Source organism: Embiotoca jacksoni, unplaced genomic scaffold (genome assembly GCF_022577435.1).
Source record: "Embiotoca jacksoni isolate LCO1_2020_lvr unplaced genomic scaffold, fEmbJac1.0.p SCAF_22, whole genome shotgun sequence".
NCBI classification, from domain to species: domain Eukaryota; kingdom Metazoa; phylum Chordata; class Actinopteri; family Embiotocidae; genus Embiotoca; species Embiotoca jacksoni.
Genome location: NW_027185363.1, coordinates 2,457 through 30,067, shown reverse-complemented (window position 1 = coordinate 30,067; position 27,611 = coordinate 2,457). Strand labels below are relative to the sequence as shown.

The window sequence follows — 27,611 nt, the reverse complement described above, 5'->3', positions numbered from 1 at the left end:
CAGGATCCACTCAAAGTCCTTTAAGAAACTAACATCTGCGTGACCGTAGAGCCAGGGTAAGCTGTTGGTTTTTGTTATTGTCTCAAAAACAAATATGTTTGCGTTATGAATGTGTTCCCACTTTAACGTGTAGTGACAGTTTCATGACCCTAGATGTGTTTTAAGAGTTTGTGCAGCAGCAAACAGTGAGTCACAGCTCAGCGTGAACTCTGTTGTAATTAATCAAGCTTCAGCAGCACTGTAGTCGCGTTCTGGTCCCTCTTTGAGTTGTTACACTGGAGGTCCTGGTGGATTTGTGATGCTTTTTCAGAGGTTTTTCCAGTGTGTTGGTCCATATGCCACAAATCACACATTATTACAGTTCTAAAAAAACGAGGCCAATGCGGAAGTGCCATAAACTGCAATACCACCGAGGGCCACTAGGGGTTGGCTCCCAAAAGTCTCTGACTCCATAGACTCCTCTTTAAATTCTCTCATGAAATATATATTGGTACAATATATAATTATAATGGTTTTGACAAACAATAGTGACAGAAGAGAGGATCGTAGGTTTGTCGCGAAGCATGTTACTGTTACGTAGAATAGCGTTTCAAATTATCCTCAATACAAACAATCCCACTAGTGCTAGCAAAGTTGTGTTTTTTTTTTTTTTACCATATCATGATTTGGAGCGACCAACGACACAGCAAGTAACGTAACAAATGTTAGCAAGGTTGTGGGTTACCTGACGCACAAATGTGACATAAGTAGGCCTACCTGCTTTGCGAAAGTATTGTAATCAACTGTGAAACTAAGTCACCTCCGTCTTCATGCTTTTCGACTCTCGAAGGTCTCTCCTCTGTTAGAAAGCCTAACCGATGTTAACGGGACTCTGTGGCCTGACCTGATCATTTTGTACCATCTCTTCTTCTAATTCCTTGACCCTGTCCTGCGCACGAGCATGGACTCTGTAGCTGGAAGAGTGTTGTGTGGCCGAGCCAGCGGACTTGAGGAGATAGTTAGTAAATTTGACAGATAGTGTGTTTGATTTGAATTTCTGACTCCACTTTTAACCATTTTGCAAATCACAGAAATGTTTTAGAAACCCTTGTTTTTTTCCCCCGACCATTTAAGGTTTAGCTTCGCTCCATGTCTTTTTAATATGGAAATGTTTTAATAGACTCTTAAAGGTCTGAAAAGTCTGGATTATTTTTTGTCACAGTAACCTTAAATTTATGAGCGGTACAGTCTGTCTGCATTTAAACAGCCTTACCGTGTAAAGTAAGACAAAAACAAAAAAATATCGGGTCAGTAGGACAGTTGATGAATTTCTTGATAAAAAAAATATAATTTCAAGCTGTAGAAACAAACCCAGAGATAATTACACCCCAACACCACAGTTCTCCTCTGTTCTATGCATCATATTTCCGCTCATTGTTTTGTGGCCCACTACTTTGATATTTGGGTTACGTCTCACCAGCTTTGTTTTCAGCCACAGCCAGCAGCTGTTTTCCGTTTGAAAAAGCTCAAACAAACCCAGTGACTACCTGCTCGGCACCAAGCAGCAGACAGACACAGATAACAACTAGCTGGTGAACAGAGAGGAGTATTTATCTTGTTAGGTGCCTCGGTAGTAGTTGGAAAGAGAAAACAAAGCCAGAAGGAGAGAAAATATTGGACTTGCATCTATAAGCTCGGTACCAATGCATTTTAAATAAATGCTAATGTTGCTCTCTACCTGATTCTTAAATAAGCAACAGTTTGCGAACCAGATTGCCAAGAAAAATAGTTTGTCATGTTGGAATCATAATATGTGAGCAACTGAGGTTCAGATGAGGTAATTACCAAAGCATATAATCATAGTATGAATGCTAGCATGCTATACATTATGCTAATAGTATTTTATTTTTTTCCCTCACAGTTCTTCAGCTTCATGCATCATAAAGAATCTGTGATTACTTCTCCCTCAATGAGTAACTGAAGTCAGACCACAGCATGAAATCCTGGAGCAGGAGATTCATGATGAGACAAGAGGAGGGGAGTGTGGCCACGTCCTCCACAAGCAACAGGACCTCCACTAATGATCCACCAGTGCCTGTGTGGGTCACTCACACACCCACACCAGATAATGTCACAGATGACAGAGATGACGATAAAACGAACTCCACAGGTCACACATGCAGCACTCCACCTTGTGCCGAAAAGAAGAACAGTCACAGTGAAGGGAGCGCGAAGGACAGGCTGAAATCTCTCATCCCTCAGTCGTGGGGCGGCATCATCCATAAATGGACGAAGGAAAGTGACTCTGAAGCCAGCACAACCGGGATCCGGATCCTTCCCAATGGGACCAGGGTGAGCCCTCCTGTAAGTCCCCTCCTGGGGCGCAGGAACGGGAATGAGTCTCTGGAAAACTCCAGCCTGAACTCACACAGGCCTTTGATAAGGGAGAGTCCTTCTGATGATGTGTTTTATCAGGGATTACGAGAGGAATCTCTCCTGACCAGCATCCACCCTGCAGAGTATTACGCGGAGAAGATGGAGGTCTACAATCAGAAGTATTCTTATTTGAAATCCTGGCCAGGGTTGCTGAGGCTTCTGGCTGGACTTGAGCTCCTGTTTGGGGGCATGGTCTTTGCATGTGTCATCGCCTACATTCAGAAAGACAGTGAGTGGTCCAACAGCTACGGACTCTATAATGGGATATATAACAATGGGCTTGGACTGTCTGGGTACAGCTACACTGGCCCTATGACTCCTTTCATTCTGGCTGTAGCTGGAGCCTCCTGGATCATTACCCTGGGTCTCTTAGTGGTGGGAATGACGATGTATTATCGCACCATCCTTCTCGACTCCCCCTGGTGGCCCCTGACGGAGGCCTTCATCAATGTGGTGCTGTTCCTCCTCTACATGGCAGCAGGGATCGTATACCTGAACGACTTAAACCGCGGGGGCCTGTGCTACATGACAATCGGTGTTAACCCCGTCACGGCCAATCTGTGCCGGGTAAGTGGGGGCCAGATGGCAGGAACAGCTTTCATCTTCATCAACATGACTATGTATCTGGGAAGCTTCCTGGTATGTCTGAAGATGTGGCGTCATGAAGCTACGCGTAGGGAGAGGGAGTACTTTGAGAACAAGGTACAACACTTTCATCCAGTGGAAATGTTAAATGAAACACGAGGTCATCACTTCAGAATTCAAAGTGCTGCGAGAGAAACACGTTTCAAAGGGGGACATAAGAAGTTCTTTTGAATATAGGATGGTTAAATTCACCGTATAAGGCCTATAGAGAATGTAAAGTTCCCTGTTTTGATGTTCACTATTCCAGGTTTTGCTGTCAACTTTTTATCCCCTTTGTGTGACTCATTTTACTCTACATAAGTGCAGACCATTTACCATTGATGAAGTAGACTTGTTCTGCCTCGGGGTGTCTGCCATGTGGACCATAGCTACGTCCACCAACAGGATAAGCACCAATGATGAGGAACACAGTTGCAACCTAATACCCTGTTACTAATGTTTGGCATGTTTACCATCTTAGTTTAGCATGTTCATATGTTGTTCAGACAATCAGAACAAATGACGGACAGACAGATTTACATTTAGATACAGTCATGCTATCAGCTCCTTTTATACACCATAAGTTATATTCCTCAGCTCCATAAAGCACACGAGGGGAATTTAAAAACAGATGTTCTCCAGCTTTGTATTCACTTAATATGACATGGACTATTGTGGGATAGGGTTGGAGTTGAACTGGGGAACATGGGACTTTGTGTCCTTCAGATCTTGGGAGCATGCACTCACAAAACAAATCACTGTATGGCAGCGGACACTGGGATCTGATCCAACTTAATTTGCACAACATGCCCAGCAAGTAATCCACTCGACATCCAGTACAATATTTTAAAGCATTAGACAAGCATTAAGCAAATCAGTAATAATGTATTGCTGTGCCTGTTGCTGACAAGAAGACATTCTACAAGTGTAGCCTAAACACACAAATCACTTTGCTATCAATTTAGATCCTCACATAGAAATTACATATGCAAAGTTGCACATGTGTAAATCTACACGCACAGATTTATCTTCTGCAGACATGGCATGTTATTAAGCATCACAGACACAACCTGTGGGTGAGAAATAGCCGGTCAGCTAATATATTTGACGTCAAATAAAAAAGGGTGAGAGGCCGGGAGTGAACATGATAAATCTGTCTCCCAGCTGAGAGCGTGCAGCTTCAGAGGCTTCGCTTTTCAAAGCAGAAGAATTGAGCAGTTTTACTCATCTGGCTCATCTTTTTTTTTTTTCCTGACACTTACACTGTTTCCAGGCCTCTTGAAAAGCTTCATGTAAAGATGACACAGCCATTTGATAATTTGCTTTGTTGGTTCATATTTTCTGAATGATATTTTTTATTTTCCTATAGCCTGAAGAGGCGTTTCAGCAGTCCGTCCCACTGACACCGCAAAAAACTAAACACATATCATTCAAGGATGAAACTGATAAATCTTTTGATAAAGATTGTATGAATCAGCACTCACTCCTCCCTGGGATCCACCAGGACCCAGACAGTCTGAACAGAACCACAGTGTCCAAACACATCCCCAAAGTACACATCATAGCAGACTACATCATGTAAGTTAACATGTAATCTATCCGCACTGTCGAACAATTGAGGCATCAAATTCTGAATTTTGAATAAAAAGATTCTGTCCGCATTAGCCGCAAAATAGATTACGTTTTTTTGTCAACATGTCGTGTCATTTCTCTGCGCAGAAAGTATCCAGAGATCAGCTGTGTGGAGGAAAGGGAAAAGTACAAAGCTGTTTTCAATGACCAGTATCAGGAATACAAAGACCTTCACAGAGATATCAGCACGACCATCAATAAGTTTATCGAGCTGGATGCCATGATGGAACAACTCCCCAGAGGAGGAAAAAGCCAAGAGGTGATGTTTCAACCATGTCCATATTTTATTTCTGTGACAGGTTTCCAGCTACAGACGTTTTACCTGCGTCTCTGTTTTTTTTTTTTACCTGCAGGATCAACAGAGGATTCAAAACATTATGAAAAAGTATCATCAGAAAAAGACTGTAAGTGATGCAGTTTTTTAAATTCTCTCTTTGTGGCTGCTCAATCTGATTTTTTTTTTTTAAATACTTTGACATTTCTAAAATTTAACCCAAAAATGCAGGATTTGGCATTGAGTAAACAACCTGGAATGTTTTTCCTCAGTAAAACTGCCCATTAATGCTAATAATACCGTGACCATCATCAATTTTGTGAAATGAAATTCCTCATTTAAGCCACAGGAGGAAAAGAGAAGACAGATATGGGAGCAATCTATCAGTAGATCATTTCTTGCGTGTTTATGTTTCCTAGGACCTGACTTTCCTCGAGAAAAAGGAGCGCTATGACTACTTGAAAGCCAAATTGAGCCACATTAAGAACAGAATCCGTACGTTTGACCAGGAAACCACAGCAAATGGTTGACCATGAAGACCAGAAAAAATATCTGCAGCAGCTGACGAACAGACAAAACAAATAACTTTTTCTGTATTCATTTTTTTTGTGTGTTTTGTGAATTAAATGCACTGAATATGTTATGTTTTAAGTGAAAAGCACATTTTAAAATCCAGGCCAAATAGATTATAAGAGATCATTGTATGAACTTTAACATGAAGTTTACATGAAATCTAGTTTATAACATAATTAAACAGCCAAGTGTAACGCTTGCTGCATGTGGTTTTTTTTGTTTTGTTTTTTTACTTACTGTAAATTCATTGTTTGCTGTTAATTGTTTAAAATGTCATTTTCTTTTTATTCCTGTGTTCACACTTGACACCTTATAGTTCAATGGACACGAGGTATTCAGATTTTTAGTCTTGTCCTTTATCTTCGTCAGAACAAATTATGTTAGAGTATGGAAACTCTGAAGCATTTAAAAAAAATCTCTAGCTGGGTTTCACTGTTGAAAATTGTGCAGCTTTTCTGGCTATAAAGCATTACATGACAGAATTCAATAAACCAAACATGTAAAATGACACATTCAAGAAACTTCAGAGCAAAAATAAATCTTGTTTTCTCTGGCGGACGCAGAGATGTAGAGGTTGTGAATTTATTGTTCTGCCTAAACCACAACAGAGCTGTCACATCGATAGAAAGCATCATGTGGTGACTTTGTCTGTTTTGTCTGCATTATGGAATCAGCTCCTTGATTATAACTAGGCTTATAAAATCACCTGTTTGTACATTCTCCAGTCATGTGTGATGAAGACTGACAGCTGCTGGAAAGTAATCTGAAAACAGGTAACGTGGAGGACAGTCAAGTTATAGCAGACTGTAATCTCAACAAAAATACCAGCAATAATTTGGATGATAATTTAGTGGCTTTGATGGCATTTTCGCTTTAAAAAAATTACAATTGATTGATGAGTTTGTCTACTGATCCACAAATCAGTAAATCAAATAAATGTATCGTATGATTACAGGCAGACCACCAAGACAGCATCAATAAATTTATCATTTTTACTATTATTCTTATGTGACATAATGCCATATGAATAAATGGTCTGTACTTGTATAGCGCTTTATCGCCTTTCAGTCTCAAGGCGCTTTAACATGGTTTTCCCATTCACCCATTCACACACTAATGAGACAGATCACCATGCAAGGTGCTGCCATCAAGAGAACATTCACACAGCGATGGTTCACCATCGGGAGCAACTTAGGGTTCAGTGTCTTGCTCAAGGACACTTAGGCATGTGGACCGGAGGAGCTGGGGATCGAACCACCAACCTTGTGGTCTGAGCCACAGCCTCCCCATAATAACCTATTGGTCAATATAATGTGATGGTTTATCAAAACATTCATAGCTTAAAAAGTATCAGTCTGTTGCATGGTCTGGACTGGACCTAATGGTAAAGAGGATACTTGATATGCAGTCTTGAATCTTTAATTTGAGCTCGAGCCTGATTTAGTCCACTAACTGAGAGCACGTGGTAGAGGCAGGTCGGAAGTCGTTGAAGTTTGACCCCGTTGAGAAAGTCAGACCAAGGTCCAGCCGTGAGTCAGGTAGGTTTCATTTACGGCTCTTTTGTCCGGAAAAGGCCATCATGGAAAACGTGGAAGTTTTCGATGGTCGATGAGGTATAAAGCGGACGCTGTGACGTTAAAGAGGCATGACGCGGTGTGAGGGCAGCTGAGCTGGACGGGGACAAAGTTAAGGGACGCTTCTGGGTAAGTTGTGTCATGTTCCTATTGCTTGTTTTTTTTTAAAGTTTTGTAGCTCGCATTTAAAGTAAGAGTTCCTATTATTAATTGTTTCAGTCTATCTGACATGCTGAATGTTTAAAGAAGCCATTTGAAGCTTCTGGAAAAGACTTGTGACTCGTTTTATTTATTTTTTTACCTGTACCTAATAAAGTGGTCAAATATTACACTGGAAATGGAAAGTGGAGTTAATGCTTTAATATTGAGGCTGACCAGGTATTAACTTATTTTATTGTTTCCCAGTATGAATGAATATATTTCGTTCAGGTGGTGAATTAATAAAGTAGGCGGAGTTACAGGTATACTCCTAAAAAAAAAAAGAGGAATTGATTGAAAATTGAAGAATTAGTTTTGTTTTCATATTTTCTGAGAGCTAATTTAAACCGTTAAATACACATTTAATGACAAAATCCAAGCCGTTCTGCGTCGCCTGACTGTTTGTTGTGGCTTCCCCTCTCTGGCGGGCTGACACTCAGCAGGTGCACACAGGTAATCCAGCCACCATGTAGATGTAGATGGAGGGGATGGAGCACGTCTGTGGTTCTCCCCCTGCAGTAAACACCACGCGTGGCTGCCCTGGCTCGCCTCTTATCTGCTGTCCGTCTGAATTATTGAAGCCTGTTGGGTTGAGTTCCTCTACATTGATGAAGCGTGGGTCAGTGATACCCGAGAGAGGGTTCAGGGACGGACTGAGGTGAGCGAAGGGCAGAGAGGTGCATGCTGTGCAGCAAAAGAGTGCTCAAAACCAAAAGATTAATTTCGTTAAATTAACGGAGGACAAAGGAACAGGCATTTGGAGGGCACGCACTTTAAATTTTAAAAGTCATTTTTACTCGGCGAAGCATCCCTCCAGAGGACTGAGACAACAACAGGTTAGAGTTGTGCTATTAACCGCCTTCGAAGCTGCTATTAAATGCATTATTTTGTAGTGGTGAGATATGTACAAGCTTTATAAATTGGTTGTGATGATATTGCAACACAGAGCAAACACTTGTCTTTCCCCATGAATTAATGTCACCTTATTTGTCACGTGTCTTCCAGGTGGAATTGCATTAATATCCAGTGAACCATGCATGAGCCTCGGTACTACGATAGCCCCCCGGTGTACAGCCCTCCTTACAGCACCACCTCCCACAGCTTCTATCCCCCGAGGAGCGTCCATTCCCCCCAGAGCCAGTATGTCCCCGACACCCACAATCTCCCTCCGGACTCCTACTACGTGGAAGAGAGGCCTCAACAATTCTACCGCTGGCTCTCGCCTCCTGGTTTTGTCAAAACCTTCCAAGGAGCCACAGTGCTCATGTGTTTCCTCATCTTCGCCTTCGTGGCTTCCACCTTGGTGTGGGACATGAATGGATTTGGGTACGGGGGCTACGGCGTGGGGAACGCTGGAAGCGTGTCAGGGACGGGGTCAGGATATTACGGAGGCAGCTACGGCTACGGCAGCTCCTACATGACGCCGCAGTCTGCCAAGGCAGCAATGATTTCTATGGCGGCCATCAACTTCCTGGTGTCCCTGGGGTTCCTGGTGGGGAGCTTCTCACGGTCCCGGGTTATGCGCGGATGCAGGTTCTACCTCACTGTGTTCATCTGTGATATCATCTTAGCGGCCCTTCAGGTGAGTCCGCCTCACCTCCAAATAAAAACAAAAATCCAGTGACAGATATGTTTTTTTTTTGTTGTTTTTTTTTTAAATCTCTGAGTTATCTCACTTTATTGTATTATTAGTCAGTTAGTGATTTGCTCAGAATGACTTTCATCAGCACTCAGAGAAACATGCTGCAGTCTGCTGTAGATTATTAGATGGACATACAGGTGTTGTAATAATAAGAAAGTTAACGAGTTTCCGGTGTTTCTAGTTTACAAGAGAAAGTCAAAATAACCACGTTTTAGCTAGATTTTATTCTAGTCTATTGAGTCCAGTCTCTTGTCTTCCTTCTATAATCTATAACTGTTTCATTGCTTTGTGTGATTATACAAAATGATCTGTTTACAGACTTTTATCAAAAGCTGTGTCTGGGATCACTAGTTATTGTTTCACATTACAGAGAGTCATTTCTTCAGTTGTTTATATCAAAATCTAAATTTTGCCTTGACCTCCATCATGACTGTGAGAAACCCTAGTACCAGGATATGTCCTTTATCCCTCACATTAAGCAGACTGTTTCTTTCACCTGTGCAATATTGTCATAATTAGGAAGATCCTGTCTCAGAATGATGCAGAAAAAGTACTTCATGCATTCGTTACCTCTTGGCTGGACAATTGTCAGGATGTCCCAACAACTGTCTGTAAGGCCTCCAGCTGATTCAAGATGCTGCAGTGAGAGTTTTGACAGAAGTTTGCAAGAGACATAATGCTTCTCTCGTATTAGCTTCTCTTTACTGGCTCCCTGTGAAACCACGTGTAGAATTTTAATTCCTACTTTTTATCTATAACACACTAAATGACCAAGCTACATCATATTTCAAGAGCTTATAGTTCCATATTATCCCAACAAAAGTAGAATGGGAGCCAGAGCCTTCAGCTTTCAGGCTCCTCTGCTGTGGAACCAGATCCCAGTGTGGGTTTGGGAGGCAGGCACATGCTCTTCTTTATTAGGATAACATCTTTTCTGTATAAGAAACCTCATAGTAACTGCTACACACTTTGAAGTGTTGTTGCTTTTGGTCTGAGGTTTTTTTTTTTTTTTTTTTTGCATTGATGTTTTTAATGTGTTTTTTGTTCTTTTAATTAGTTTCTGTGTTCTATTGTGACTGTAAAGTGTTTTGGGGTCACGTTACATGGTGGTTTTACACTTAAAATAAAACTGAACAAAATGTCAACACAACAATGAAATCTATATTTAAACATAGCAGACCTGTCAGAAGAGTGTTGCCTGTTTTAGCTTCCTGCTGTTTGGTGCTGCGCGGGGAGTTTTAGAGCTTTTATTTATAGAGAAAAGCCGCTCGCCGCTCGGTCAGTTGAGCTGACAGGATGATTAGGTGACAACTCTCTGCGGGTTCATCAATAAGAGCAGCCACATTCACATTGCACACAGTCACTTGATCCACTGTTGATATAAATACTGTATATTGATTAGCGCCGTGGCTTTAAGCTCGATCAGTCACTGATCTACCGCAACACAACATTACTGCAGGAAGTAAAGCCAGAGTGGGACCTCTTTGTGCGTAGAAAGAATGTCAATCATCACTGTGGTTAAATCTCGGTTTTGGCTTCTAGGGCATCATCGACATCATCTTTGTGATCGGGGTGAACCCGATGTCTCAGAGCTCACAGAGCATGTTGTACAACCCCATGCTGATGATGTGCCAGAACATCCAGGGCAGCCCCAGCCTCAGCGGCAGCGTGGGGGCCGGCTTTCCCGGAGGGTTCCCCATGTACAATCAATACCTGCACCACTACTGCTACATGGACCCTGAGGAGGTTAGAGGGATTATTCCATTTCATTCTTTTCTATTTTTGTTGTATTCATTCTGTATTCACTCATGTATTCGGATCTATAATGTACTCTCTTTCCTCAGGCGGTGGCGTTTGTATTGGGTCTGATGGTGGTGTTGGCGTTGTCCTTCTCTGCTTACTACGCCTACAAGACCCGCAGCAAGATTTGGCGTCACGGAAAAGCTAATATCTACTGGGACCAGCCGCTGGTCAGGCAGTCGGAGGGGCAGGATGTACAGGACTGGGTGAGTCATATCTCACTGTGTTTGTTATTTATTTCTTCATGATACGTTAACAGAGGATGAATGGGGGTTGGATTTGTTAGTGCGATCTCCGTTTGCATGGCAGTGCATACAATATTAAGACTAATAACTGGAAAACAATCAGTCCCGGCAGTAAACTCTTATTTCTTGTATGCAATGTTAACTAATCCATCAAGTAGGCCGACCCCTCGTAACGACCTCGCAACAGAGACCGTTTAAATGATTCCTAGAGATCATGGGATTTCTTAAACCGAATAAATACCACACGCAGAAAAACAAAACTGCTTCGCTAGATGAATCTTGTTGTTACTAAGATATCTGTTGAAAAAAAGAAAACCGTGGGCACATGTATTTTTTTTTTATAGTGGCACCGTGTTACCCACTCACCGGCACAGCTGATATGATCCAAACCCAATAGGCTTAACAGTTCTTCAAAAGCAGTGTAAAATCAAAAAGTCAAAATTCATTGAAAAAAAAAGATAGATGTCATCATTTCCAAAATTCACAACATGTTTTTATCTAATGAAATATTCTGCTTCAATCCAAATTTAGTGAAGTTTAGCCTTTCAAAAACATTTTCGCTGCGGCCACAAAACAAGAAAGGCACACAGCTGTATAATGGGTTGATCTTGCAGCAATCTAACAGGACCATGAAATATATTCATGAAAAAAAGTTGATTTAATAAAAAAAAAAATAACCCACTAGCTCACAAAGTTGCCATGGAGATGGCAGAGTGATATTTTCCAGTGATGAGCACAGTGTGCTGAATTGAGCACGTTCCAAATGTACAGTTAACAGTTCGATTTCTTGGTCGGTATTACTTGTTGTATAATACCTCATACAGTTGTAGCAAGCAGGCAGCAAGTAGGACTTCTCAGGGTTCATATTAACACATTGTCATGATTTTCATGTCTCTATCGTGACCGTTGAGTTTCCCACTCTCAGATGACCTGCTGGTGTTAATTCAGGGAGTGTTTATCTGCGGCACACCCAGGTTTCACTCTGACTGATCATTAACCAGACTGGTGATAACAGCTGCACAGAAACTGAATAAGAACGACTGTTAGGCAGCTTCATATGATCCTTTGTGACAGGAAACGGGTCAGGAGTCTCCTATAATAAGCAATTCACCTCATGGTTAAGGAGACAGCTTCCAAGTTTCAGTTTACCGGAAAAGATTATCACGTACACATTTCCTGCACACAGTTACAATCACACGTTTGTTTATGGATGGACTGATTCATTTGGAACCAGACAAAGTGTGTTGTAAATAAGTCTTTATGTTTTAAGAAAACATTTAAGACAAGTATAGATCTGTAGAAAGTTTTAAATGATCAAAGCTGTCCAAATTACACAACTCACAAAACAAGACAGCGATGCATAAACTTTTCATAGAAAGCTAATTACTAACTTAGTAATTTTATACTGACACTATTCTCCATATACTTAGCCGAAAACATAGCCAAATACAACATCCACCTTAAAGTATTGCTCTGAACTCTCAACTTGACAAATTCTTAGACTTTATACACAAGATTTTTTAATATAGTGTATTTTTCAGCATTTGTGTTCATAATTATCTGGTATTTTATAATACCAGAGAGCCAAGAAGAGTTGCACTTTCCTGTTTTTCTCTGTATTTGTTAGCCTGGATGACATAAATTATCAGTCAGAGGAATTAAAAGGCAGCAGTTACAACTACACACCTAAGGACTCGAGGTGTGGCCTCATGATAAAAGAGTCCTCACCATAAAATTGACAGCACTTGAAACGTTTTTTTTTTAGTTTTCAATGAGCGACCTCTTGAGGTCGTGTGAATTATGATTTAATCCACAGAAAAATGAAAACTAGGAATTCAAACTGCAGTATCAGTCAAAACTTCGGACACACCTACTCATTCACTGGTTTTGCTTGTCTACATGCTGGAACAATACTGAAGACATCAAAACTATTCAACACTTTTGGACTCATGTCAGTAACAAAAGAAGACAAAACACTTCTCAATGTAACCACATTTGCACACTTTTCATTCTTTCAACAAGCTTCACGAGGTCGTCGCCTGCAGCTTTTCCAACAGTCTTGAAGGAGTTCCCTTGAAGGAGCACTTTTTGGCTACTTTTCAAACCATCTCAGCTGGGTTTAGGTCGTAGATCATCTGATTCAGCTCGCTGCTTCTCGTTCAAACACCCCTCACAGAGCTTAGAGGTGTGTTTTGGTTCATTGTCCTGCTAAAAAACAACTGATGGTCCCATTAACTGTAAACCAGGATGGATGATGTGCTGCTGTGCTGCTGCACATCATGTTGTGGTAATCCTGCTGGTTGGGTGTTGCCTTGAATTGTGAATATATCATTAATAGTGTCGGCAGCAAAGCCCCCCCCTCCCTCCAACACACACACACACACACACACACACACACACACACACACACACACTATGACACCTCTTCCTCCCCCATACTTTGCAGTGGGAACCGCACATTCAGATACCGTCCGTTCACTTTCTTTGCATCTCACAAAAACAGTTTGTCTATTTGCAAAGCTTCATCACACGCAGGTTGTGACTTCAATGTGAACATGAATATTCAACAATTCAATCAAAGAATAATTTAGGCTCTCTGGCGGTTTCATTTTTTTTTTTTTTTGGAGGCCTGAAAAGATGACGGTACCCAGTATTACACAAGAAAATAAAAAAAATTAAAAAATGTTTGAATAAAGTCCGAAATATTCTACGTGAATGTGTGTGTCAGAAATTTTAGTTGACCCTTCAGATTGGTCGTCCAGTTTTGACAGCCACAGTCCAGGAGCATCAGGGCTTAAGCAATTAGGTGTTCATGCTGCTGTCGAGCTCTGTGCTGTTTGTACTTCACAGCAGTAGCCTGGTGAGGTGTTTAGCAGTGATTAATCTATTAGAGGAGTAGTGTGCTCTGAATGTATCATGTCCACCATGGCTCATTATGGAAGGGGAAGGGACACATTCATCAGTTTCTCCAGCGAGGTCTTGGCCTACATACCGCCCAACACTGCAAAGTGAGCAGCGAGTCGCTTCATCGAGATGCTGGTCCTATTCTGGGGCTCTGTTGTATCGCAGTGAAGATGCTTGCCTTGCAGGGAGGCATATATAATGTATGTGGCATGTATAATATATAAAAGGGGTTGAGTTGCCTCTGTGTTGCTGCGTGAATCCCTACAGAGTGTGGTGGCACTAAATGATTCAGTCTGTGAAGGCGCTGCTTCATTCGACACAACTGGAAAAGAGAGAAGAATGGAGTGAAACTAGATTAAAAGCAAAAACAGCATGTTTGAAAACTGTATGTTGCATGTGTCGTATAGGAGACCCAATTAATATTCATCAACATCAGTAACTACCCCAGAGACGAGGAGGAGACCCGAAACCAGATCATAAACATGATTCTGTCACGTCTGTGGCTCCTCCAAAAAATTCTAAATTAGTTATTTTACAGGGATGTAAAAATATTTAATTTTGCAGAAATTCTAAGTCAAAATTATGATCAAGCAACACAAACAAATATGAATGTAAGTGCAAAATTGTTCAATTTTTTTCTTTAAATGGACTGCGAAATGTTTGCAAGTTGCATTTTCTTAAAAAACTATCTTTTATATTACACGTAAATTTGAGTTTTTTTTGAACCATTTTATCATGTTAGAGAGAAATGTGTGATCATTTTAGACCTTTTATAGACAATCATTTAATTACAAATTTCTGCGGATTTAGTCGGCCATAAAAAAAAACAATTATTAGTTGCAGCATTAAAAATACTTTGGACATTTAGATTTCTTTGTCGGAAAGTGTCCTTTTCACAAATACTGTCCGGACTGAGAAGCTAAGGCATTAATATCAGCACCTTTCTGCTGCAGTGTATCAGATTCCCTGCAGCTTTGTTTTTTAAAAAGATTTTCTCCCACATGTCCTGCGACTCCACATTCATGAGATCTATTTCACATTCTGCCTTTTTCAGACATTCACATCAGCTCACTGGATCTTCATCCTATTTGACTACACTCTCATCCAGAAATAGGTCAAAGACAAGCAGTCATGAATGATGCATTATTATAGTGGATTACATGTGGCATAATGCGGTTGTATTGGTCTTTGTTTCATTTGAGGATGTTTTCTTTTGACTATGTCATATTTTGTAATGTTTTACTTCCAATTCAGTGGCTGTAATGTCGCTGTGTTACACTGTACGTGTTCAAATTTTCAGTTTGGTGAGCGCGTGCTGATTTTACTGAGCCTCTTCTGTGTGCTCACGATGATATGGATGCGTACGTTTTCACACACACTGGTGACGTGCATTTTCACGTCATGTTTGTCGTCGTACGTGTCCCTCTAATTAATTTGGCTGCGTTACTTGTTGAAAAGAACGAAATTGAGGTGAGAGGCAGCTCATCCTGGAAATCTGAAAGGAAGGACTTTCAGTCTCTGGGGCTAACGGATGTGAGAGCTGTCACAGTGTGTCACGTTGGGGCCAAGTCTACCGCCTGTGTGTGTGTGTGTGTGTGTGTGTGTGTGTGTGTGTGTGTCTGTCCTTGTATCTGTCTGGCTAGATGCATGCATGTCTGGCGGTGACACAGCTTCTTTCAGCCAAGTGTGCCAAGAGCACAGTGTGATGTTCGGTGCTGAAAAGTCTCCCGCTCCGCACTTCACCGCTTATGTGACAGATTTGGTGCAAGGTTTTCCTCCCAGCATAAAAAAAAAATACATTTGATACCACGTGAGGATTTTCTTGTATATATCATGATGCTAAATATGTCGTTATGTTTCAGAAGACTCAAAAGACATAAAGATCACATCGTTTGTGTTTTCTGTTGTCATCGTTTTCCTTCTCCGCATGAACAGAATTGAATTACTGGCACTGTGATATTTAACATGTCGTCACTCAATAGAAGAATCATTAAACAAACGGATTGTAAATGAAGCGTGCCTGTATTCTTAGGTGAACCATGTTGGAGAAGTGCGCAGCGTCCAGCTGGCACCGACAGCACCTGACCTGAGGGCGGAGCACAGTGTGGTCTCCTACGGCAACGGAACAGTCAGCATCCACAGTGAGGGAAACTATAAAATCAACAGGTGAGTGACGGTGACAGCTGAAGAGTCCATGACATGAGAAAACCACGGTGCGGTTTGTGCTCAAAGAACAGGACACATTAGAAAAACATGCATCGGTCCTGAACCTTAAAATGCACACATCTCACTTCCTGTAAGGACGCTGATTGATGATTCGGTTAATCTGCTCTCCAGACAATAATAAAAAATTTAAAAAAATTGACGAAACACGTGTTCGGTGTAAAACAGATCAGTTATGGTGATTTGTTTTTATGATTTTGATCTTCATTAAAGTTCATTTGGTGAAGAAATCAAAACATTGGGCGTTTACCTGTTAAACTCTCACACAGACTTTTGAAATAATTTTGCTTTTGAATATGCAGATTATTAAAGTAAACAACATGTAAACATGTTTGTAGGAGGAGTTGATCACACATCTGGAAATAAACCTTGCCCAGTACTTTATGTTATGATCAAATAAACCCCATGATTTCCTCAACAGCCTCATTTGTGCTTTGTATTTCATGCTGATTTGCAACTGCCACCATGCAGCAATGTTGCACGTCAGCAATTAGCATTGCAAGCGTTTGAAACTAAGATGGTGATCATAATGAATATTACACCTGATTAACATGTTAGCATTGTCACGAGAACGTTAGCATGCTGACGTTACCATTGACGTCAGTCACCTTATACCTGCATCGTGTTTTTCCACACAGTTTCTCTGCAGACAACAGTAACAGCCGCGTTGCCGAGCCGCCGTACCAGAGCAGCAGGGCCGCAGCTTTCTCCAGCAGCTCCTCGGACGAGGCCAACAGCCTCAGGAAGCCTCGTCCTCATCCTGTGAAGACGGACGAGAGGAAGGACACGGAGCCCATTCCTGCTGCTCAGGTGGTGGTCGAGTCCCAGTATGAGACCGGTTACACCACAGGAGACACTGGCAACGAGCTGGACCGCGACCACACAGGTTACCTGTACAGGTGGGTCAACGCTCTGCTGCCATTTAACACCGCGACCCGCAAGTATTTAGACGAGACAAGGAAAGCCTTTTTCGGGCAGTTCCAATTATTCACACAATTAAAAAAAAAACAAAAAAAAAAACAGGAAATATAACATAAAGACTCAAACCACAAATTTAAAGAAGAGTTCACCGAAGAGTTGTCGTGTGTACATGCTTGTTCAGAGGCTTTACGGATGAAGATACTGATAAAAAAAAATATATATATATATTTTATTTATTTATTTATTTTTTTTTAATTGCATTCTCCTCTGTATTTGCCACGGCCTCAATAATGGTTTTAATTTAATAATGATTAAATAATATTCATGTCTTATTCCAGGCTGTACCCAGAGATAATTTCAGACGAGCAGCGCCACAAGTACAAGAAAGAGTTCGAGTCAGATCTGTGTCGTTATAAGAGCCTCTGTACTGAAATGGATGACATCAGTGACCAGATGCACAAGCTGAGCCGAGAACTGGACACGTTGGACGAAGGTTCCACGAAGTACCAGGTAGAGGAAAAAGAGGAGGGAGGAGCGCAGAATGGAAAAATGTCGGGTCGACTGCCAGGAGAATATCTAGTCATAGCTGTGCCTTTTAATTATACCCAGCAGCTTAGATTATCTGCAGTCCAGTGCACAGAGAACCACGAGCAGTGAAGATAAATCAAGCCAGAATTCACTCAATTTTATGCAAGTTATTTATGTATTTATATAATGCTTCTTTTTGTTTTAGTCAAGAGGATTTAAAATGGTCAGGATTCTATATTTTTGTGCTAAAATTTCAGAATTCATTAATATTGTTTATGACATAAACAATTCAATGAGAACATTTCTATTTCCATTTTCAGGGTGTGGCAGATGAATATAACCGACTGAAAGATCTAAAAAAGGTAAGTGGAATAAGACGTATGGTACCATATTATGAAGTTAACAGAACAGGGTAAAATACTCATTCACTTTGAGGCTTTAGCTTCGAAACCAAAAAAACCAAAAAGATGGCTATCACTCGTACTGAGCTGCAGTCGACAGCCAGTGAGCTTATTGTTGGATAAAGACTGAACGCGGGAGGAAACAGCTGGCTTTGTCCAAAGACTACATTTCTTGGCTGCAAGCAGTGACTACCTGGAGTCAGCAGTTACCTAGCAACTCACCAAATATGAACTCTCACTAAAATAGAAAGCAAAACACAAAGTACAAGGAACAGTCTAGTTTGGCAAATATATGGCCGTAAAGCAAACGTTTGCAAAAATTTTATATCGACTAAAACAACCAGCTATAATGTGTTAAAGCTTCAGTATGTATGATTTTAACCTTCAAATAACAGCTTCAAAATAATTTAGATGGTACACGGATTTGTAGGGAGAGTGACTCCTCTTTCATTCCAAGTTTGTGCCCTGAACCTCTTGCCCTGTGTAACTTTGGTGGGCAGAGCTGCAGCATTTTTGAGATCCTCGCCGCTGTGGACGGAAAGCTGGAATGAGCATGGTTTTGATTTTGATTTGATTTGATATATTTAGCGCAAATTTAAAAAAACACACAGGGTTTTACAAGACACCAAAAAAATTCTGCGCAGTGCCGGGAGAGCCAAAAAAAACAACCTGGTGGGCTTATTTGAAACCTCCACCCTTTCTTCTTGGTCTTCTTCTTGTCGTGGGCAGCGTTTTGAGCCACCTCATTTCATTTCAGCACCGCGGCGTCCTACACCGCGGCTCCAGCACTGACACATAGTTACTCTTCCTCAGTAGCCTGCGAACATGGCTGAGGTGGAACTAAAGCCCAGAAAAAAAAAAAAAGAACAGTCATCGGCCTTCCTACTGGCTTTGCTGGCACTGGTCTTTCCTCATTTAGGCATTTTTCTATGTTTTATTTCTTTTTTACCTAAAGTAGAATAGACTGTTGGTTACATACATAACTCCGGGTTCTCCTGGTGTAGCTGTGGTGACCCCACAGACTGTATATAAATGTGGACGTAGCTTTTGGATCTGAAAACATTGGGCCAATGCAGAAGTTCTTTAAGCTGTAATACCACCGAGAGCTACTAGAGGTTGGCCCCAAAAAAGCCTCCGGCTCCATAGACTTCTATTCAACTTCTGTCTTGAAATACAAAGTCAATCTTTTTTTTTTCTTCCACCAAGCCATTTTGGTGTTGTTAGTTAAAGTCACTCCTTCCTATTAGTTTTTTGGTGGTCAATCTGAAAATAACCCTGTCATTAATTAATTAATAGGTGTAATTAGGTGCCTATTAATTACTAGGCTCAGCAAATGTTAACATATTTTTTGCTTTAACTAGTGAGATTTGGATGTGTTTGCAGGTATGAGCCAGAGCCAAGGGAGTTGTTTTTGACGGTTTGTAGTCTTTCTGCTAAGCTAAGCTAAGTGCCTCCTGGTTCAAGCTTAACTTTTAAAGAACACATAATGGCGCTGTTACCTCTGAAACAGAGTGAATGAGCACATTCCCTAAAACACCAATGTATTTTACTACTGGTTGGCCTGCAGTTGACAGTGTTGATTTAAATATCTGCTTGTTCATATTTTTGTTTTCCCCCAGACGGCAGACTACCAAGCAAAGAAGAAGCAGACCAAAGAACTTAGGCAAAAACTTTTCCACATCAAACGTCTGGTGAAAATCTACGACCAAGGTCTTTGTTAGTGCGCGTGTCGATCGTCTTGTCCGGACAGCTGAGGATGAACCGACAACGAGCGTGAAGAAACAAGAATTCACCCAGCAATTCGCATCGCTTCACTCGGGACTCCCGTTTCTCTCGCTGCACGGAGCGTCCCGGAGCCCAAACCAACTTGACCTCCTCATACCGGCCTCACAGTCACTGATTCATTCATGTTTACAGTGTCTGACGTTTGCAGCTGTCAGAATAGAGCTACTGAATGTCTTTTACTCTGTGTGGTTTTAATGTAAACTGCTTAACAACGTAGCGCCGTTAACGTCTGTATATCTGCCGTTGGATTGTACTTTTAGTCGCAATTTATTTTAATACGTGTTTAATTGCTACAGACTCTTGTTGTTATGGGAACTAATGAATGTCCGGTTTTATATGGAAAAAAAAAAAAAATTTGCACGTAATGAATGAATGTAATGGAAGACGAGCGAAAGTTATGTAAATAAATTGTTTTTTTTTCTTTCTGTTGGCGTACAAATGTGTTTTCATGAATACACTTTTTGCCTTTGGAGTACATGTTGCACTGTTTATTTGGTGTTCTTCATACAGATGAAATTACAACAAGTTTTCAAGTAGTTTGAAAAAAAAACAACAAATGGAACAAAAGACACATCGTCATCTTTTGATTCTTTTAATAACGTTGCCGTATACACATGGAATTTGTAAATCTTTAAAGAACTCAGTAACACAAAGATAAGAAAACATTAATAATATATTTATCCTTTTTTTTTTTTTTCTTCTCTATGACATGGTTGTGTGAATCGTTGACCAAAGGAAGAATACCCAAATAACTTTCAAAAGGCCCGGTGGTAGATCAAGAAGCGGTTACATCCTTTGACCCAGTAGATACTGAAAAAATGCTGAAATGTTAAATTTCTTCCCTTAAAATACCTAAAATATCTGTGATTCTCTAAACTCGCCTCTTGAGACACCCGTGTGAGGTAAACCCTGGTGGACCAGCGAATCAGGGACCATTTCCTTTTAACTCATCATAGACTGTGTGTTTTGGCATTGAATATCCTCAGAGTGCAGCCTTTCTCATCCACGACAACGCTGCCTCACATCACTCACAACATTAGAGACTCGTTGCTTGGAGATGAGAGCATAAACCGCTCTTGTGTCATATTAGTTGTAAATGCCATTAAGATAAGCTTCTTTTTTGACATTTGAACAGATGACAGAGGTATTTTTATGTAAATACACGTAAGAAAACAAACATTTAGGAGCTACCGGTGAAAGCAATACGTTAATGTTTAAATGAACCTTGAATTACGTAATGTAAAAGAAGGATACAGTCTCAACTTAACAGGGATCCAAAACAACATTTGAACATGCAAAAAGACAAAGTTGGCCTCAATATATATATACACATTTCCATACAGTTTCAAGAGATTGTTACCCCCAGAAATGGTATTAATGAACGTAAACTGGTAGTGTTGGTTATAAACGCTCTGTTCACCAGCTACATTTGTCAAGCTAATTATTGTTGTGAATTATTTCTCATGATTGAACCCAAGTTAGATGTCAGCCTGCCGTTTATCAGTAAAAAAAAAAACCCAAAAAGCATGATCCAAACAATGCTGAATGTACCATATTCAGTCAATTCAAAACTTATATTCGAAAGACAACTGAAAATCACTTTGGGGATCTTTTTAAAAAGACACAAGACAAATGCTTGTGATGCTCGTAAGACTCATAATTCATAGGTGTCCCAATTTCATACTGAATAACAAGGCAGTTGTCAAAAAGAAGGCGGTTTCTGGTGAACACAATTTACAGAGGTTTGTGTTTAGGAAATATCAGACTAAAGCATTCTGATGTCTCGTGAGGTATTAGTCCGTTCTCATGTAACTGTGGCTTTTATTTTTTTTAAATCTTCTTCAACTACAGCAACAGTGAGCCCTGTGGATGAATTTAAATGCACTGTTCACTTGATGGTCAGGCAGTCATGAGAGTCCGGTCGGCTTTTTTTTTCCCTTTGTTTTGTGCACTAATTATTCTATTTAAAAACCATCTCTGAGGATGACATGATAGACTTTGGTGAATTTTTCCTTGGTTTTATTTCATTTCTGTTCCTTTTTAGCAGCTCCTCGGCTCCTCATCAGCGTTGAGGGTAAGCGAGCAGTAAATTCAGGAGTTCCCCTTCGGCAGCGAGGCCCACGGCTGTCTGATGCTCCAGCCCGTTCAGTTAGATCCATTATAATCATGACGCTGCGTCATCACGGTTTAAGTTATGTGGTTAAAAAGTTCACTGTATCACAAATGGTGAGCCGTGGAAAATGAGCCCAATGTGGGGGGAAAATTGTTCCTCCAACTTTTCGGCGGCAGGACAGTTTTGTCCTCTTGATGTATTTATAGCAGGGTGCTGCTGCCCTCTACATGAAACTGTGGTGTCTTTAGTCACTATGACATGCAGGTGGTGACATGACTGGCTGTGGTGGCCATATCGAAGCCCAGCAGGAGGAGCTGGTCTCTGGCCCGAGACCTGGCACCAGAACGGCCGGGCTGGCAACGAGACAGCTCCAGCCTGGCACTGGCTTCTCTCTTCTCTGGAGACCCGTGTGGAGAACGAGGGCTCGTTTCATGGAGGGGAATTGAGCGGTTAAAAGTACAGTACAGTATGACGGCCAGCTGGCACTGCAGTTTGATACCCACACAGATGGATCGTGATGAGTCAGGAGGTTTCCTGCGGGTCCCTGTCGTCACTAATCCCAGACGGAGACCTCGTCCATCAGGGGAGCTATTGTCCTGGGACGTAGGGCCAGCTGATTGAGCTTCCGGAGAGCTGCATGTCACGGATGAGCGTCTCAATGGGTGTCTTTCCTACCAGACGCATGAAAAAGAGCTGGGAGATGAGGCTGGCAGGAACGGCACGCAGGGCGGGCAGGCGGAGGAGCAGGCGGCCGAAGCGCTGAGGCTGACTCGGGTACTGCATCCTCTCGTACTCCGTCAGAGCCACCTGAGCCTTCTCCTGCAGAGACTCCACATGGACTGGGTCTGTTAGACCACAGGCGTCTGAAAGGGAGGGAGGAGCAGGCGGTTACTTAATAGTGTGGGCAGGTTACATAAAGAGTCGTGATGAGCCTAGGTTGAAATCCCGGCAAATAATGTGATAAAACGCCCCGCGGGGGGGGGGGGACACACAAACATAGAGCCTCAACAGATGTCTGCTGGAGGACAAACACACGACTTTCACCCTTTAAGCTTCACTTAAACTTATCATTTTCAAAAGTTGATGCTTTTAGAGGTGACACAACGAGCGACTTCTTTAAACCTCAGTCCAGAGATGCACAATGCTGCACAGTGATCAATGCGGTCAGTAAATTATACAGCAGGTACAGCATTACTGCATTTTCATTAATAAGCCAGGAGATGGTGCCATCGTAGGTAAATTCATAGGTTAATGTGGCAAACTTCACTGCAGTTGCACATCCTTTTGCTGCTACTTTTACTGTTGTCGTCCAGTAACTTTAGATTTTTGTGATCAGTCCCCATTGATGGTCATCTCAGATGATTGTACACCTGAGGATCCGTTTACTCAGCCTGTGCAAAAAAAAGCCGTAAAATGTGCTCTGCGAGTCTGGACGGCCTTTATCTAGTCTGGGAAAATAAACCTGACGGCGTACATCAAGTTGAAATGTAGTATCCCGTAAAAGTCAAGAGATCTCAGCCTCTGCTGCTTAGTTTTATCACTGAACTTTGAACCTTTCTCCAACTTCAACGGACGGGCTTCCTCGGGAGTATCGTGGTATGTTGTGTTCCAATAACGGCAAATGATGCCGGTGAGCAGGAGCAATCACCTGGCGAGAAGAGCGCGATGGCCTTGAGACAGCTGTACTCGGCAGAGTCCACCTGCAGCCGGGTCAGCTTGTCCACCTGGTCCTGGAACACCCTCACCTGGTCCATGAAGGACACCACGCGCTCCGCGGACATGGGCGAGGAGTGGAAACCCGCCGCGGCCAACAACGGAGCCATGTGGAGCGGCAGGGCCGACTGGGCTGCGTTGAGGATGAACAGCTCGCTCCAGCTCAGCCTCAGCAGGGCCACCTGTGGATTTGTGAGCGTGTTCATCAGACACCCCTACACCGTTATCATGCATCTTTAATGTTCACTGTACTCATTCTGTATTTATGCTGGTTATAAACGTGATTTGATCGCCTTCACAGTGTCTTTTATACTTGTATGCATCCCAACACAGCAAACCTTTGTCCTCCAAGTGAACTCTACTAACCTGGTCTGACACAGGCAGCTCAGGGAAGTAAGGGATGTTTCTGGCCCACTCGACAGTGCTGAAGAGTAACCGGGCAGCCAGTTCACAGATGTTATCGATGCCCATGGCGTTATCCGGACCGGCCTGCTGGTTGTACTGGTGTCCGAACCGGCTGCTGGGGTACGGCTCGGCGCGCAGCAGCTGGGAAATAAGCTCGGACACCGGCTGGCCTCCGCCACTGCCTCCATTGTTGTTGTTGTAGAACTCGCCACCTCCAAGCCCACTGGCACCACCTATGGGCGTGATGGAGGGGCTGAGGCTCGGCTGAGGTGGGATGCGACCGCGTTGAACTGCTGTAGTTTGGTTGGGGGACAAAGGGGAGGAGAGGGGGAGGGGGAGGAAGGGAGAGGAGAGGAGAGGAGAGGAGAGGAGAGGAGAGGAGAGGAGAGGAGAGGAGAGGAGAGGAGAGGAGAGGAGAGGAGAGGATTAGAGAAGATGAAGGCAGAGGAGAAAATTGTGAAGAACAAGGGGAGGTGAAGGAGGGGATTTGGAGAAGAAAACCAAGAGAAAGAAAAGTTAAAACTGAGTTCAGCCAGCGGTGTATGTCAGATTATCAGCAGACAGGCTTGACCCAATTAGGCAGCTATTCTTCAAGATTGAAAGGAGGCCCAATCGAATCCAGACCGATTCCTCAGCAAGCGTGTCAGACCGGGGGAGAAATGTTCCTATTCTCGTCAGGCTAAATGAAGGTTATCTACAGAAATAGAGACTTTGTGACAAGAATTTACTTATAAAATTTTGAAATCTTTAAAATATTTATTCAGGAGGAAAAAATCTAACACGACACTGCTGTAACCACAAAGAGGATTGCGTCTGCGCTCCTGTGAGACCACGGAGCATGACTCGGTGCAGAGAAAGCATTATTGCCAAAACTGAGACGGAGGGGCAGATTAGTGAGTAGAGACTCACTCATCTGGGGTTATGAATTCATGTAGTAAGCATCTGTCCTGCTTACGTGTCCTTGAGCAAGACACTGAATCCGTACCACACGGGAATGCCGCTCAGTGTCTGCCTCTGACCTTTGACCTCCCTGTGAGAAAAGGCAATTTCTCTACAGGGAGCCATAATGTGTCTCATTAGCATGCTTTATGATCTGCGGTTATGGGAAGAACGACTAAGATTTGTATTTATAATCACATAACTCCTATTAAAAACGAGGTGAAATATCTTCCTTGTGTTTTCAATGTCGAAAGTCCTTTTACATTTGGAAGCATTCAGGTATCTATTTGTTATTTGTTTCAGTGTGTCTGCAGAGTGACATTCACTTGAGCGCCACCACTTAAGGTGAAATCCCCATATTGGATTCTTCCTGATCGAGCCAACAAGTCAGATGGTTTGCGGAGCTTCAAGCGGAGGCTTACGACTCGGGGACCGCAGGTGCCTTAGCACTGTATTCCTCTCAGTCACTCTTACACAGGCACTAGATTAAGCCACTTAGTACATGGCATTGAGCTGACACGCATGGCTAGCTGAGGCCATGATATGGCCCAGACAGCCATGTGTGCCATTTTCTCTGCACTGTGGAGTGGAGGAGGCAAGATAACGACAAAGACAATTTAATACTACACCATGAATGATTTTTCTTTTTTTTTTTTCTGAAAGCAGCTGACGGAAGTAATGAGAAGGCTCTCCGAGGCCTCCTTCCCAACCAAAAAAAAAAAACCAATTATTGCCTTTTTTTTCATTTTCATATTAATTCAAGTATTTCCAGTATGGCACAAGTACAATCATATAATGTCCCACAGTGTGTATCATTTTATTTTTTTTTTCTCCAGAGGACATGAATGGCTGGGAAAGGCATTGAACAGGCTAGATACCTTCTTTGCGCATGCCAACGCGGAAACACTTCTTCAGGCGACAGTACTGGCATTGGTTCCTGTGGTGCTGGTCTATCTGACACTCTCTGTTTGACCTGAGAACGTAAACAGATAATTACAGGAATATAGGTCATTAATTATCCATAAAACAATACCGCAGATTGTATTTTCTTTTGCGAAATGAATACGTTTTGCGCCAACCGTAATCAGTCGGATTTACGCGGGTGTCAGGTTGTGTGATCTGATTTGACCTCGACACACAAATTAGCACAACCGTACTAACCTAAAGACAAATACATAACTAATCTTCTGCTGCACCGCAAATGTGAAAAAGAAACCTTGATGTAAGGTCATCATCTTCTATTCAAAGACATTTTGATATACATACAAGCTGTTCGCAGATTAAGAGTCGTGTCTACAGCCTGAGACCAACACTTCCCGTTTACAGAGCTTCTGAGCATTAATATTGCATTAGGAGGTTTTCCATGAGGGCTGCGCACAATATCACTTTGCTTAGAGAGCAGATGGCTGTACTGTTCACAACCAGCGCTTTCATTCTCGTTGAAATCAAATAGAACTGAAATTATTAGTCCATTAAATCAGCAGAAAAAAAATATTTACACAGTTAATTGTTTGAATTACTATTTAGGAACAAATAACCAGCAATCACATGGCCCTGACAAGTTATAATATCTTTGGCTTTAGGCTGTTGTTATGACAAAGCATAGCAACTGAAGTGATATATAAACATAGTAGACATCAGATAGATGATGAAAATAATCACTAATTGTAGCCCTAAATTCAAGATTGTAAGTATGAAATGGAGAGTCATTTACAACATCTAGCAAAGTACAGCTGCAAACTAACAGCTTCATGTTTGTTTTTCAATTCACCTTTTTATTTTCTTAATTCATTGATTTATCCTTTAGGGCAGTAAAATGTGAAAGAAATTGAAATTTGCACCCTCACAATTCCCAGCCCCGAAGACCGACACACTAAATATACTTGTTCTGTCTGATTAAGAGTCCAAAATGCACCGATATTCACTTTACTAACCTACAAGACAAAGACAAGCGGGAAAAATCTCCACATTTAAAAAGCAGGAACTGGAAAATGTTAAAAATGTGTGTTTGTAAAATGTTAAATATCTTTTATTTAACAGTTGATGAACATGTTTTGTCGATGAACTGAACTCTGGATGGACTAACAAATTATTTAAATGTATATTTCAATCATAAATTTGTAAAATAAACGTTTTTGAAAATCATAATTGGTAAAAAAAATTAAAAAAAATAAAAATAAAAAAAAAAAAACCCGAGAGACAACACAGGAGCCATGCTGTCGGTGCAACGAAAACCAGACACCACAATACATTTTACAACTCGTATCCTCTTCTGGCTACGATCAAGCATGCGTGTCATCGTCAAAACAACAACAAAGATTACCCATCATGCCTCGCGGTCCGTGTCTCACCTGCAAGTGTAGCTGAGGTTGCGTCTGGACGCTGCGCTTGAAGAAGCTCTTGCAGCCCTCCGCAGGTGAACACGCCCGTAATGTTTGCCCGCTGGACTTGTCCCCGCACACCACGCAGTCCACCACGCAGGCCTTGTCCTCGTCCGCGGCCTCCATGTCGCTGCCCCCCGGCCTGGGGAGAACCGTCCTCCTCCTCGCCCCTCAGGTAGCTCTTGTCCCCCCAACCCGTTGCTGCCCTCCATTGGGATCTCCCCAGCCCCACTCACCATGGCCATCGCTTGGTTACCGACCACCGCAGAAGAAAATGGGGACAGGCAGCCAAGATGTCTGGTTGCTGTCAAGGGTAACATA

At 42.0% G+C, this 27,611-nt stretch overlaps 2 protein-coding genes across 2 annotated transcripts; one reads left to right on the top strand and one right to left on the bottom strand.

Moving 5' to 3' along the window:
• LOC138202762 (uncharacterized) lies at positions 1-20,214 on the top strand. The gene is given in 15 exon segments (XM_069157000.1): positions 1-56; positions 1,901-3,117; positions 4,409-4,617; positions 4,759-4,930; positions 5,025-5,075; positions 5,365-5,470; positions 6,084-6,085; positions 8,318-8,872; positions 10,475-10,678; positions 10,777-10,938; positions 15,914-16,047; positions 16,743-17,003; positions 17,364-17,535; positions 17,874-17,915; positions 19,574-20,214. Coding segments are annotated over 14 exon segments (3,315 nt in total). The 5' UTR covers positions 1-56; positions 1,901-1,974; the 3' UTR covers positions 19,676-20,214.
• nr2f6a (nuclear receptor subfamily 2, group F, member 6a) lies at positions 20,198-27,611 on the bottom strand. The gene is given in 8 exon segments (XM_069156999.1): positions 20,198-22,715; positions 23,501-23,747; positions 23,932-24,263; positions 25,788-25,882; positions 27,261-27,286; positions 27,288-27,428; positions 27,430-27,480; positions 27,482-27,611. Coding segments are annotated over 8 exon segments (1,296 nt in total). The 5' UTR covers position 27,611; the 3' UTR covers positions 20,198-22,440.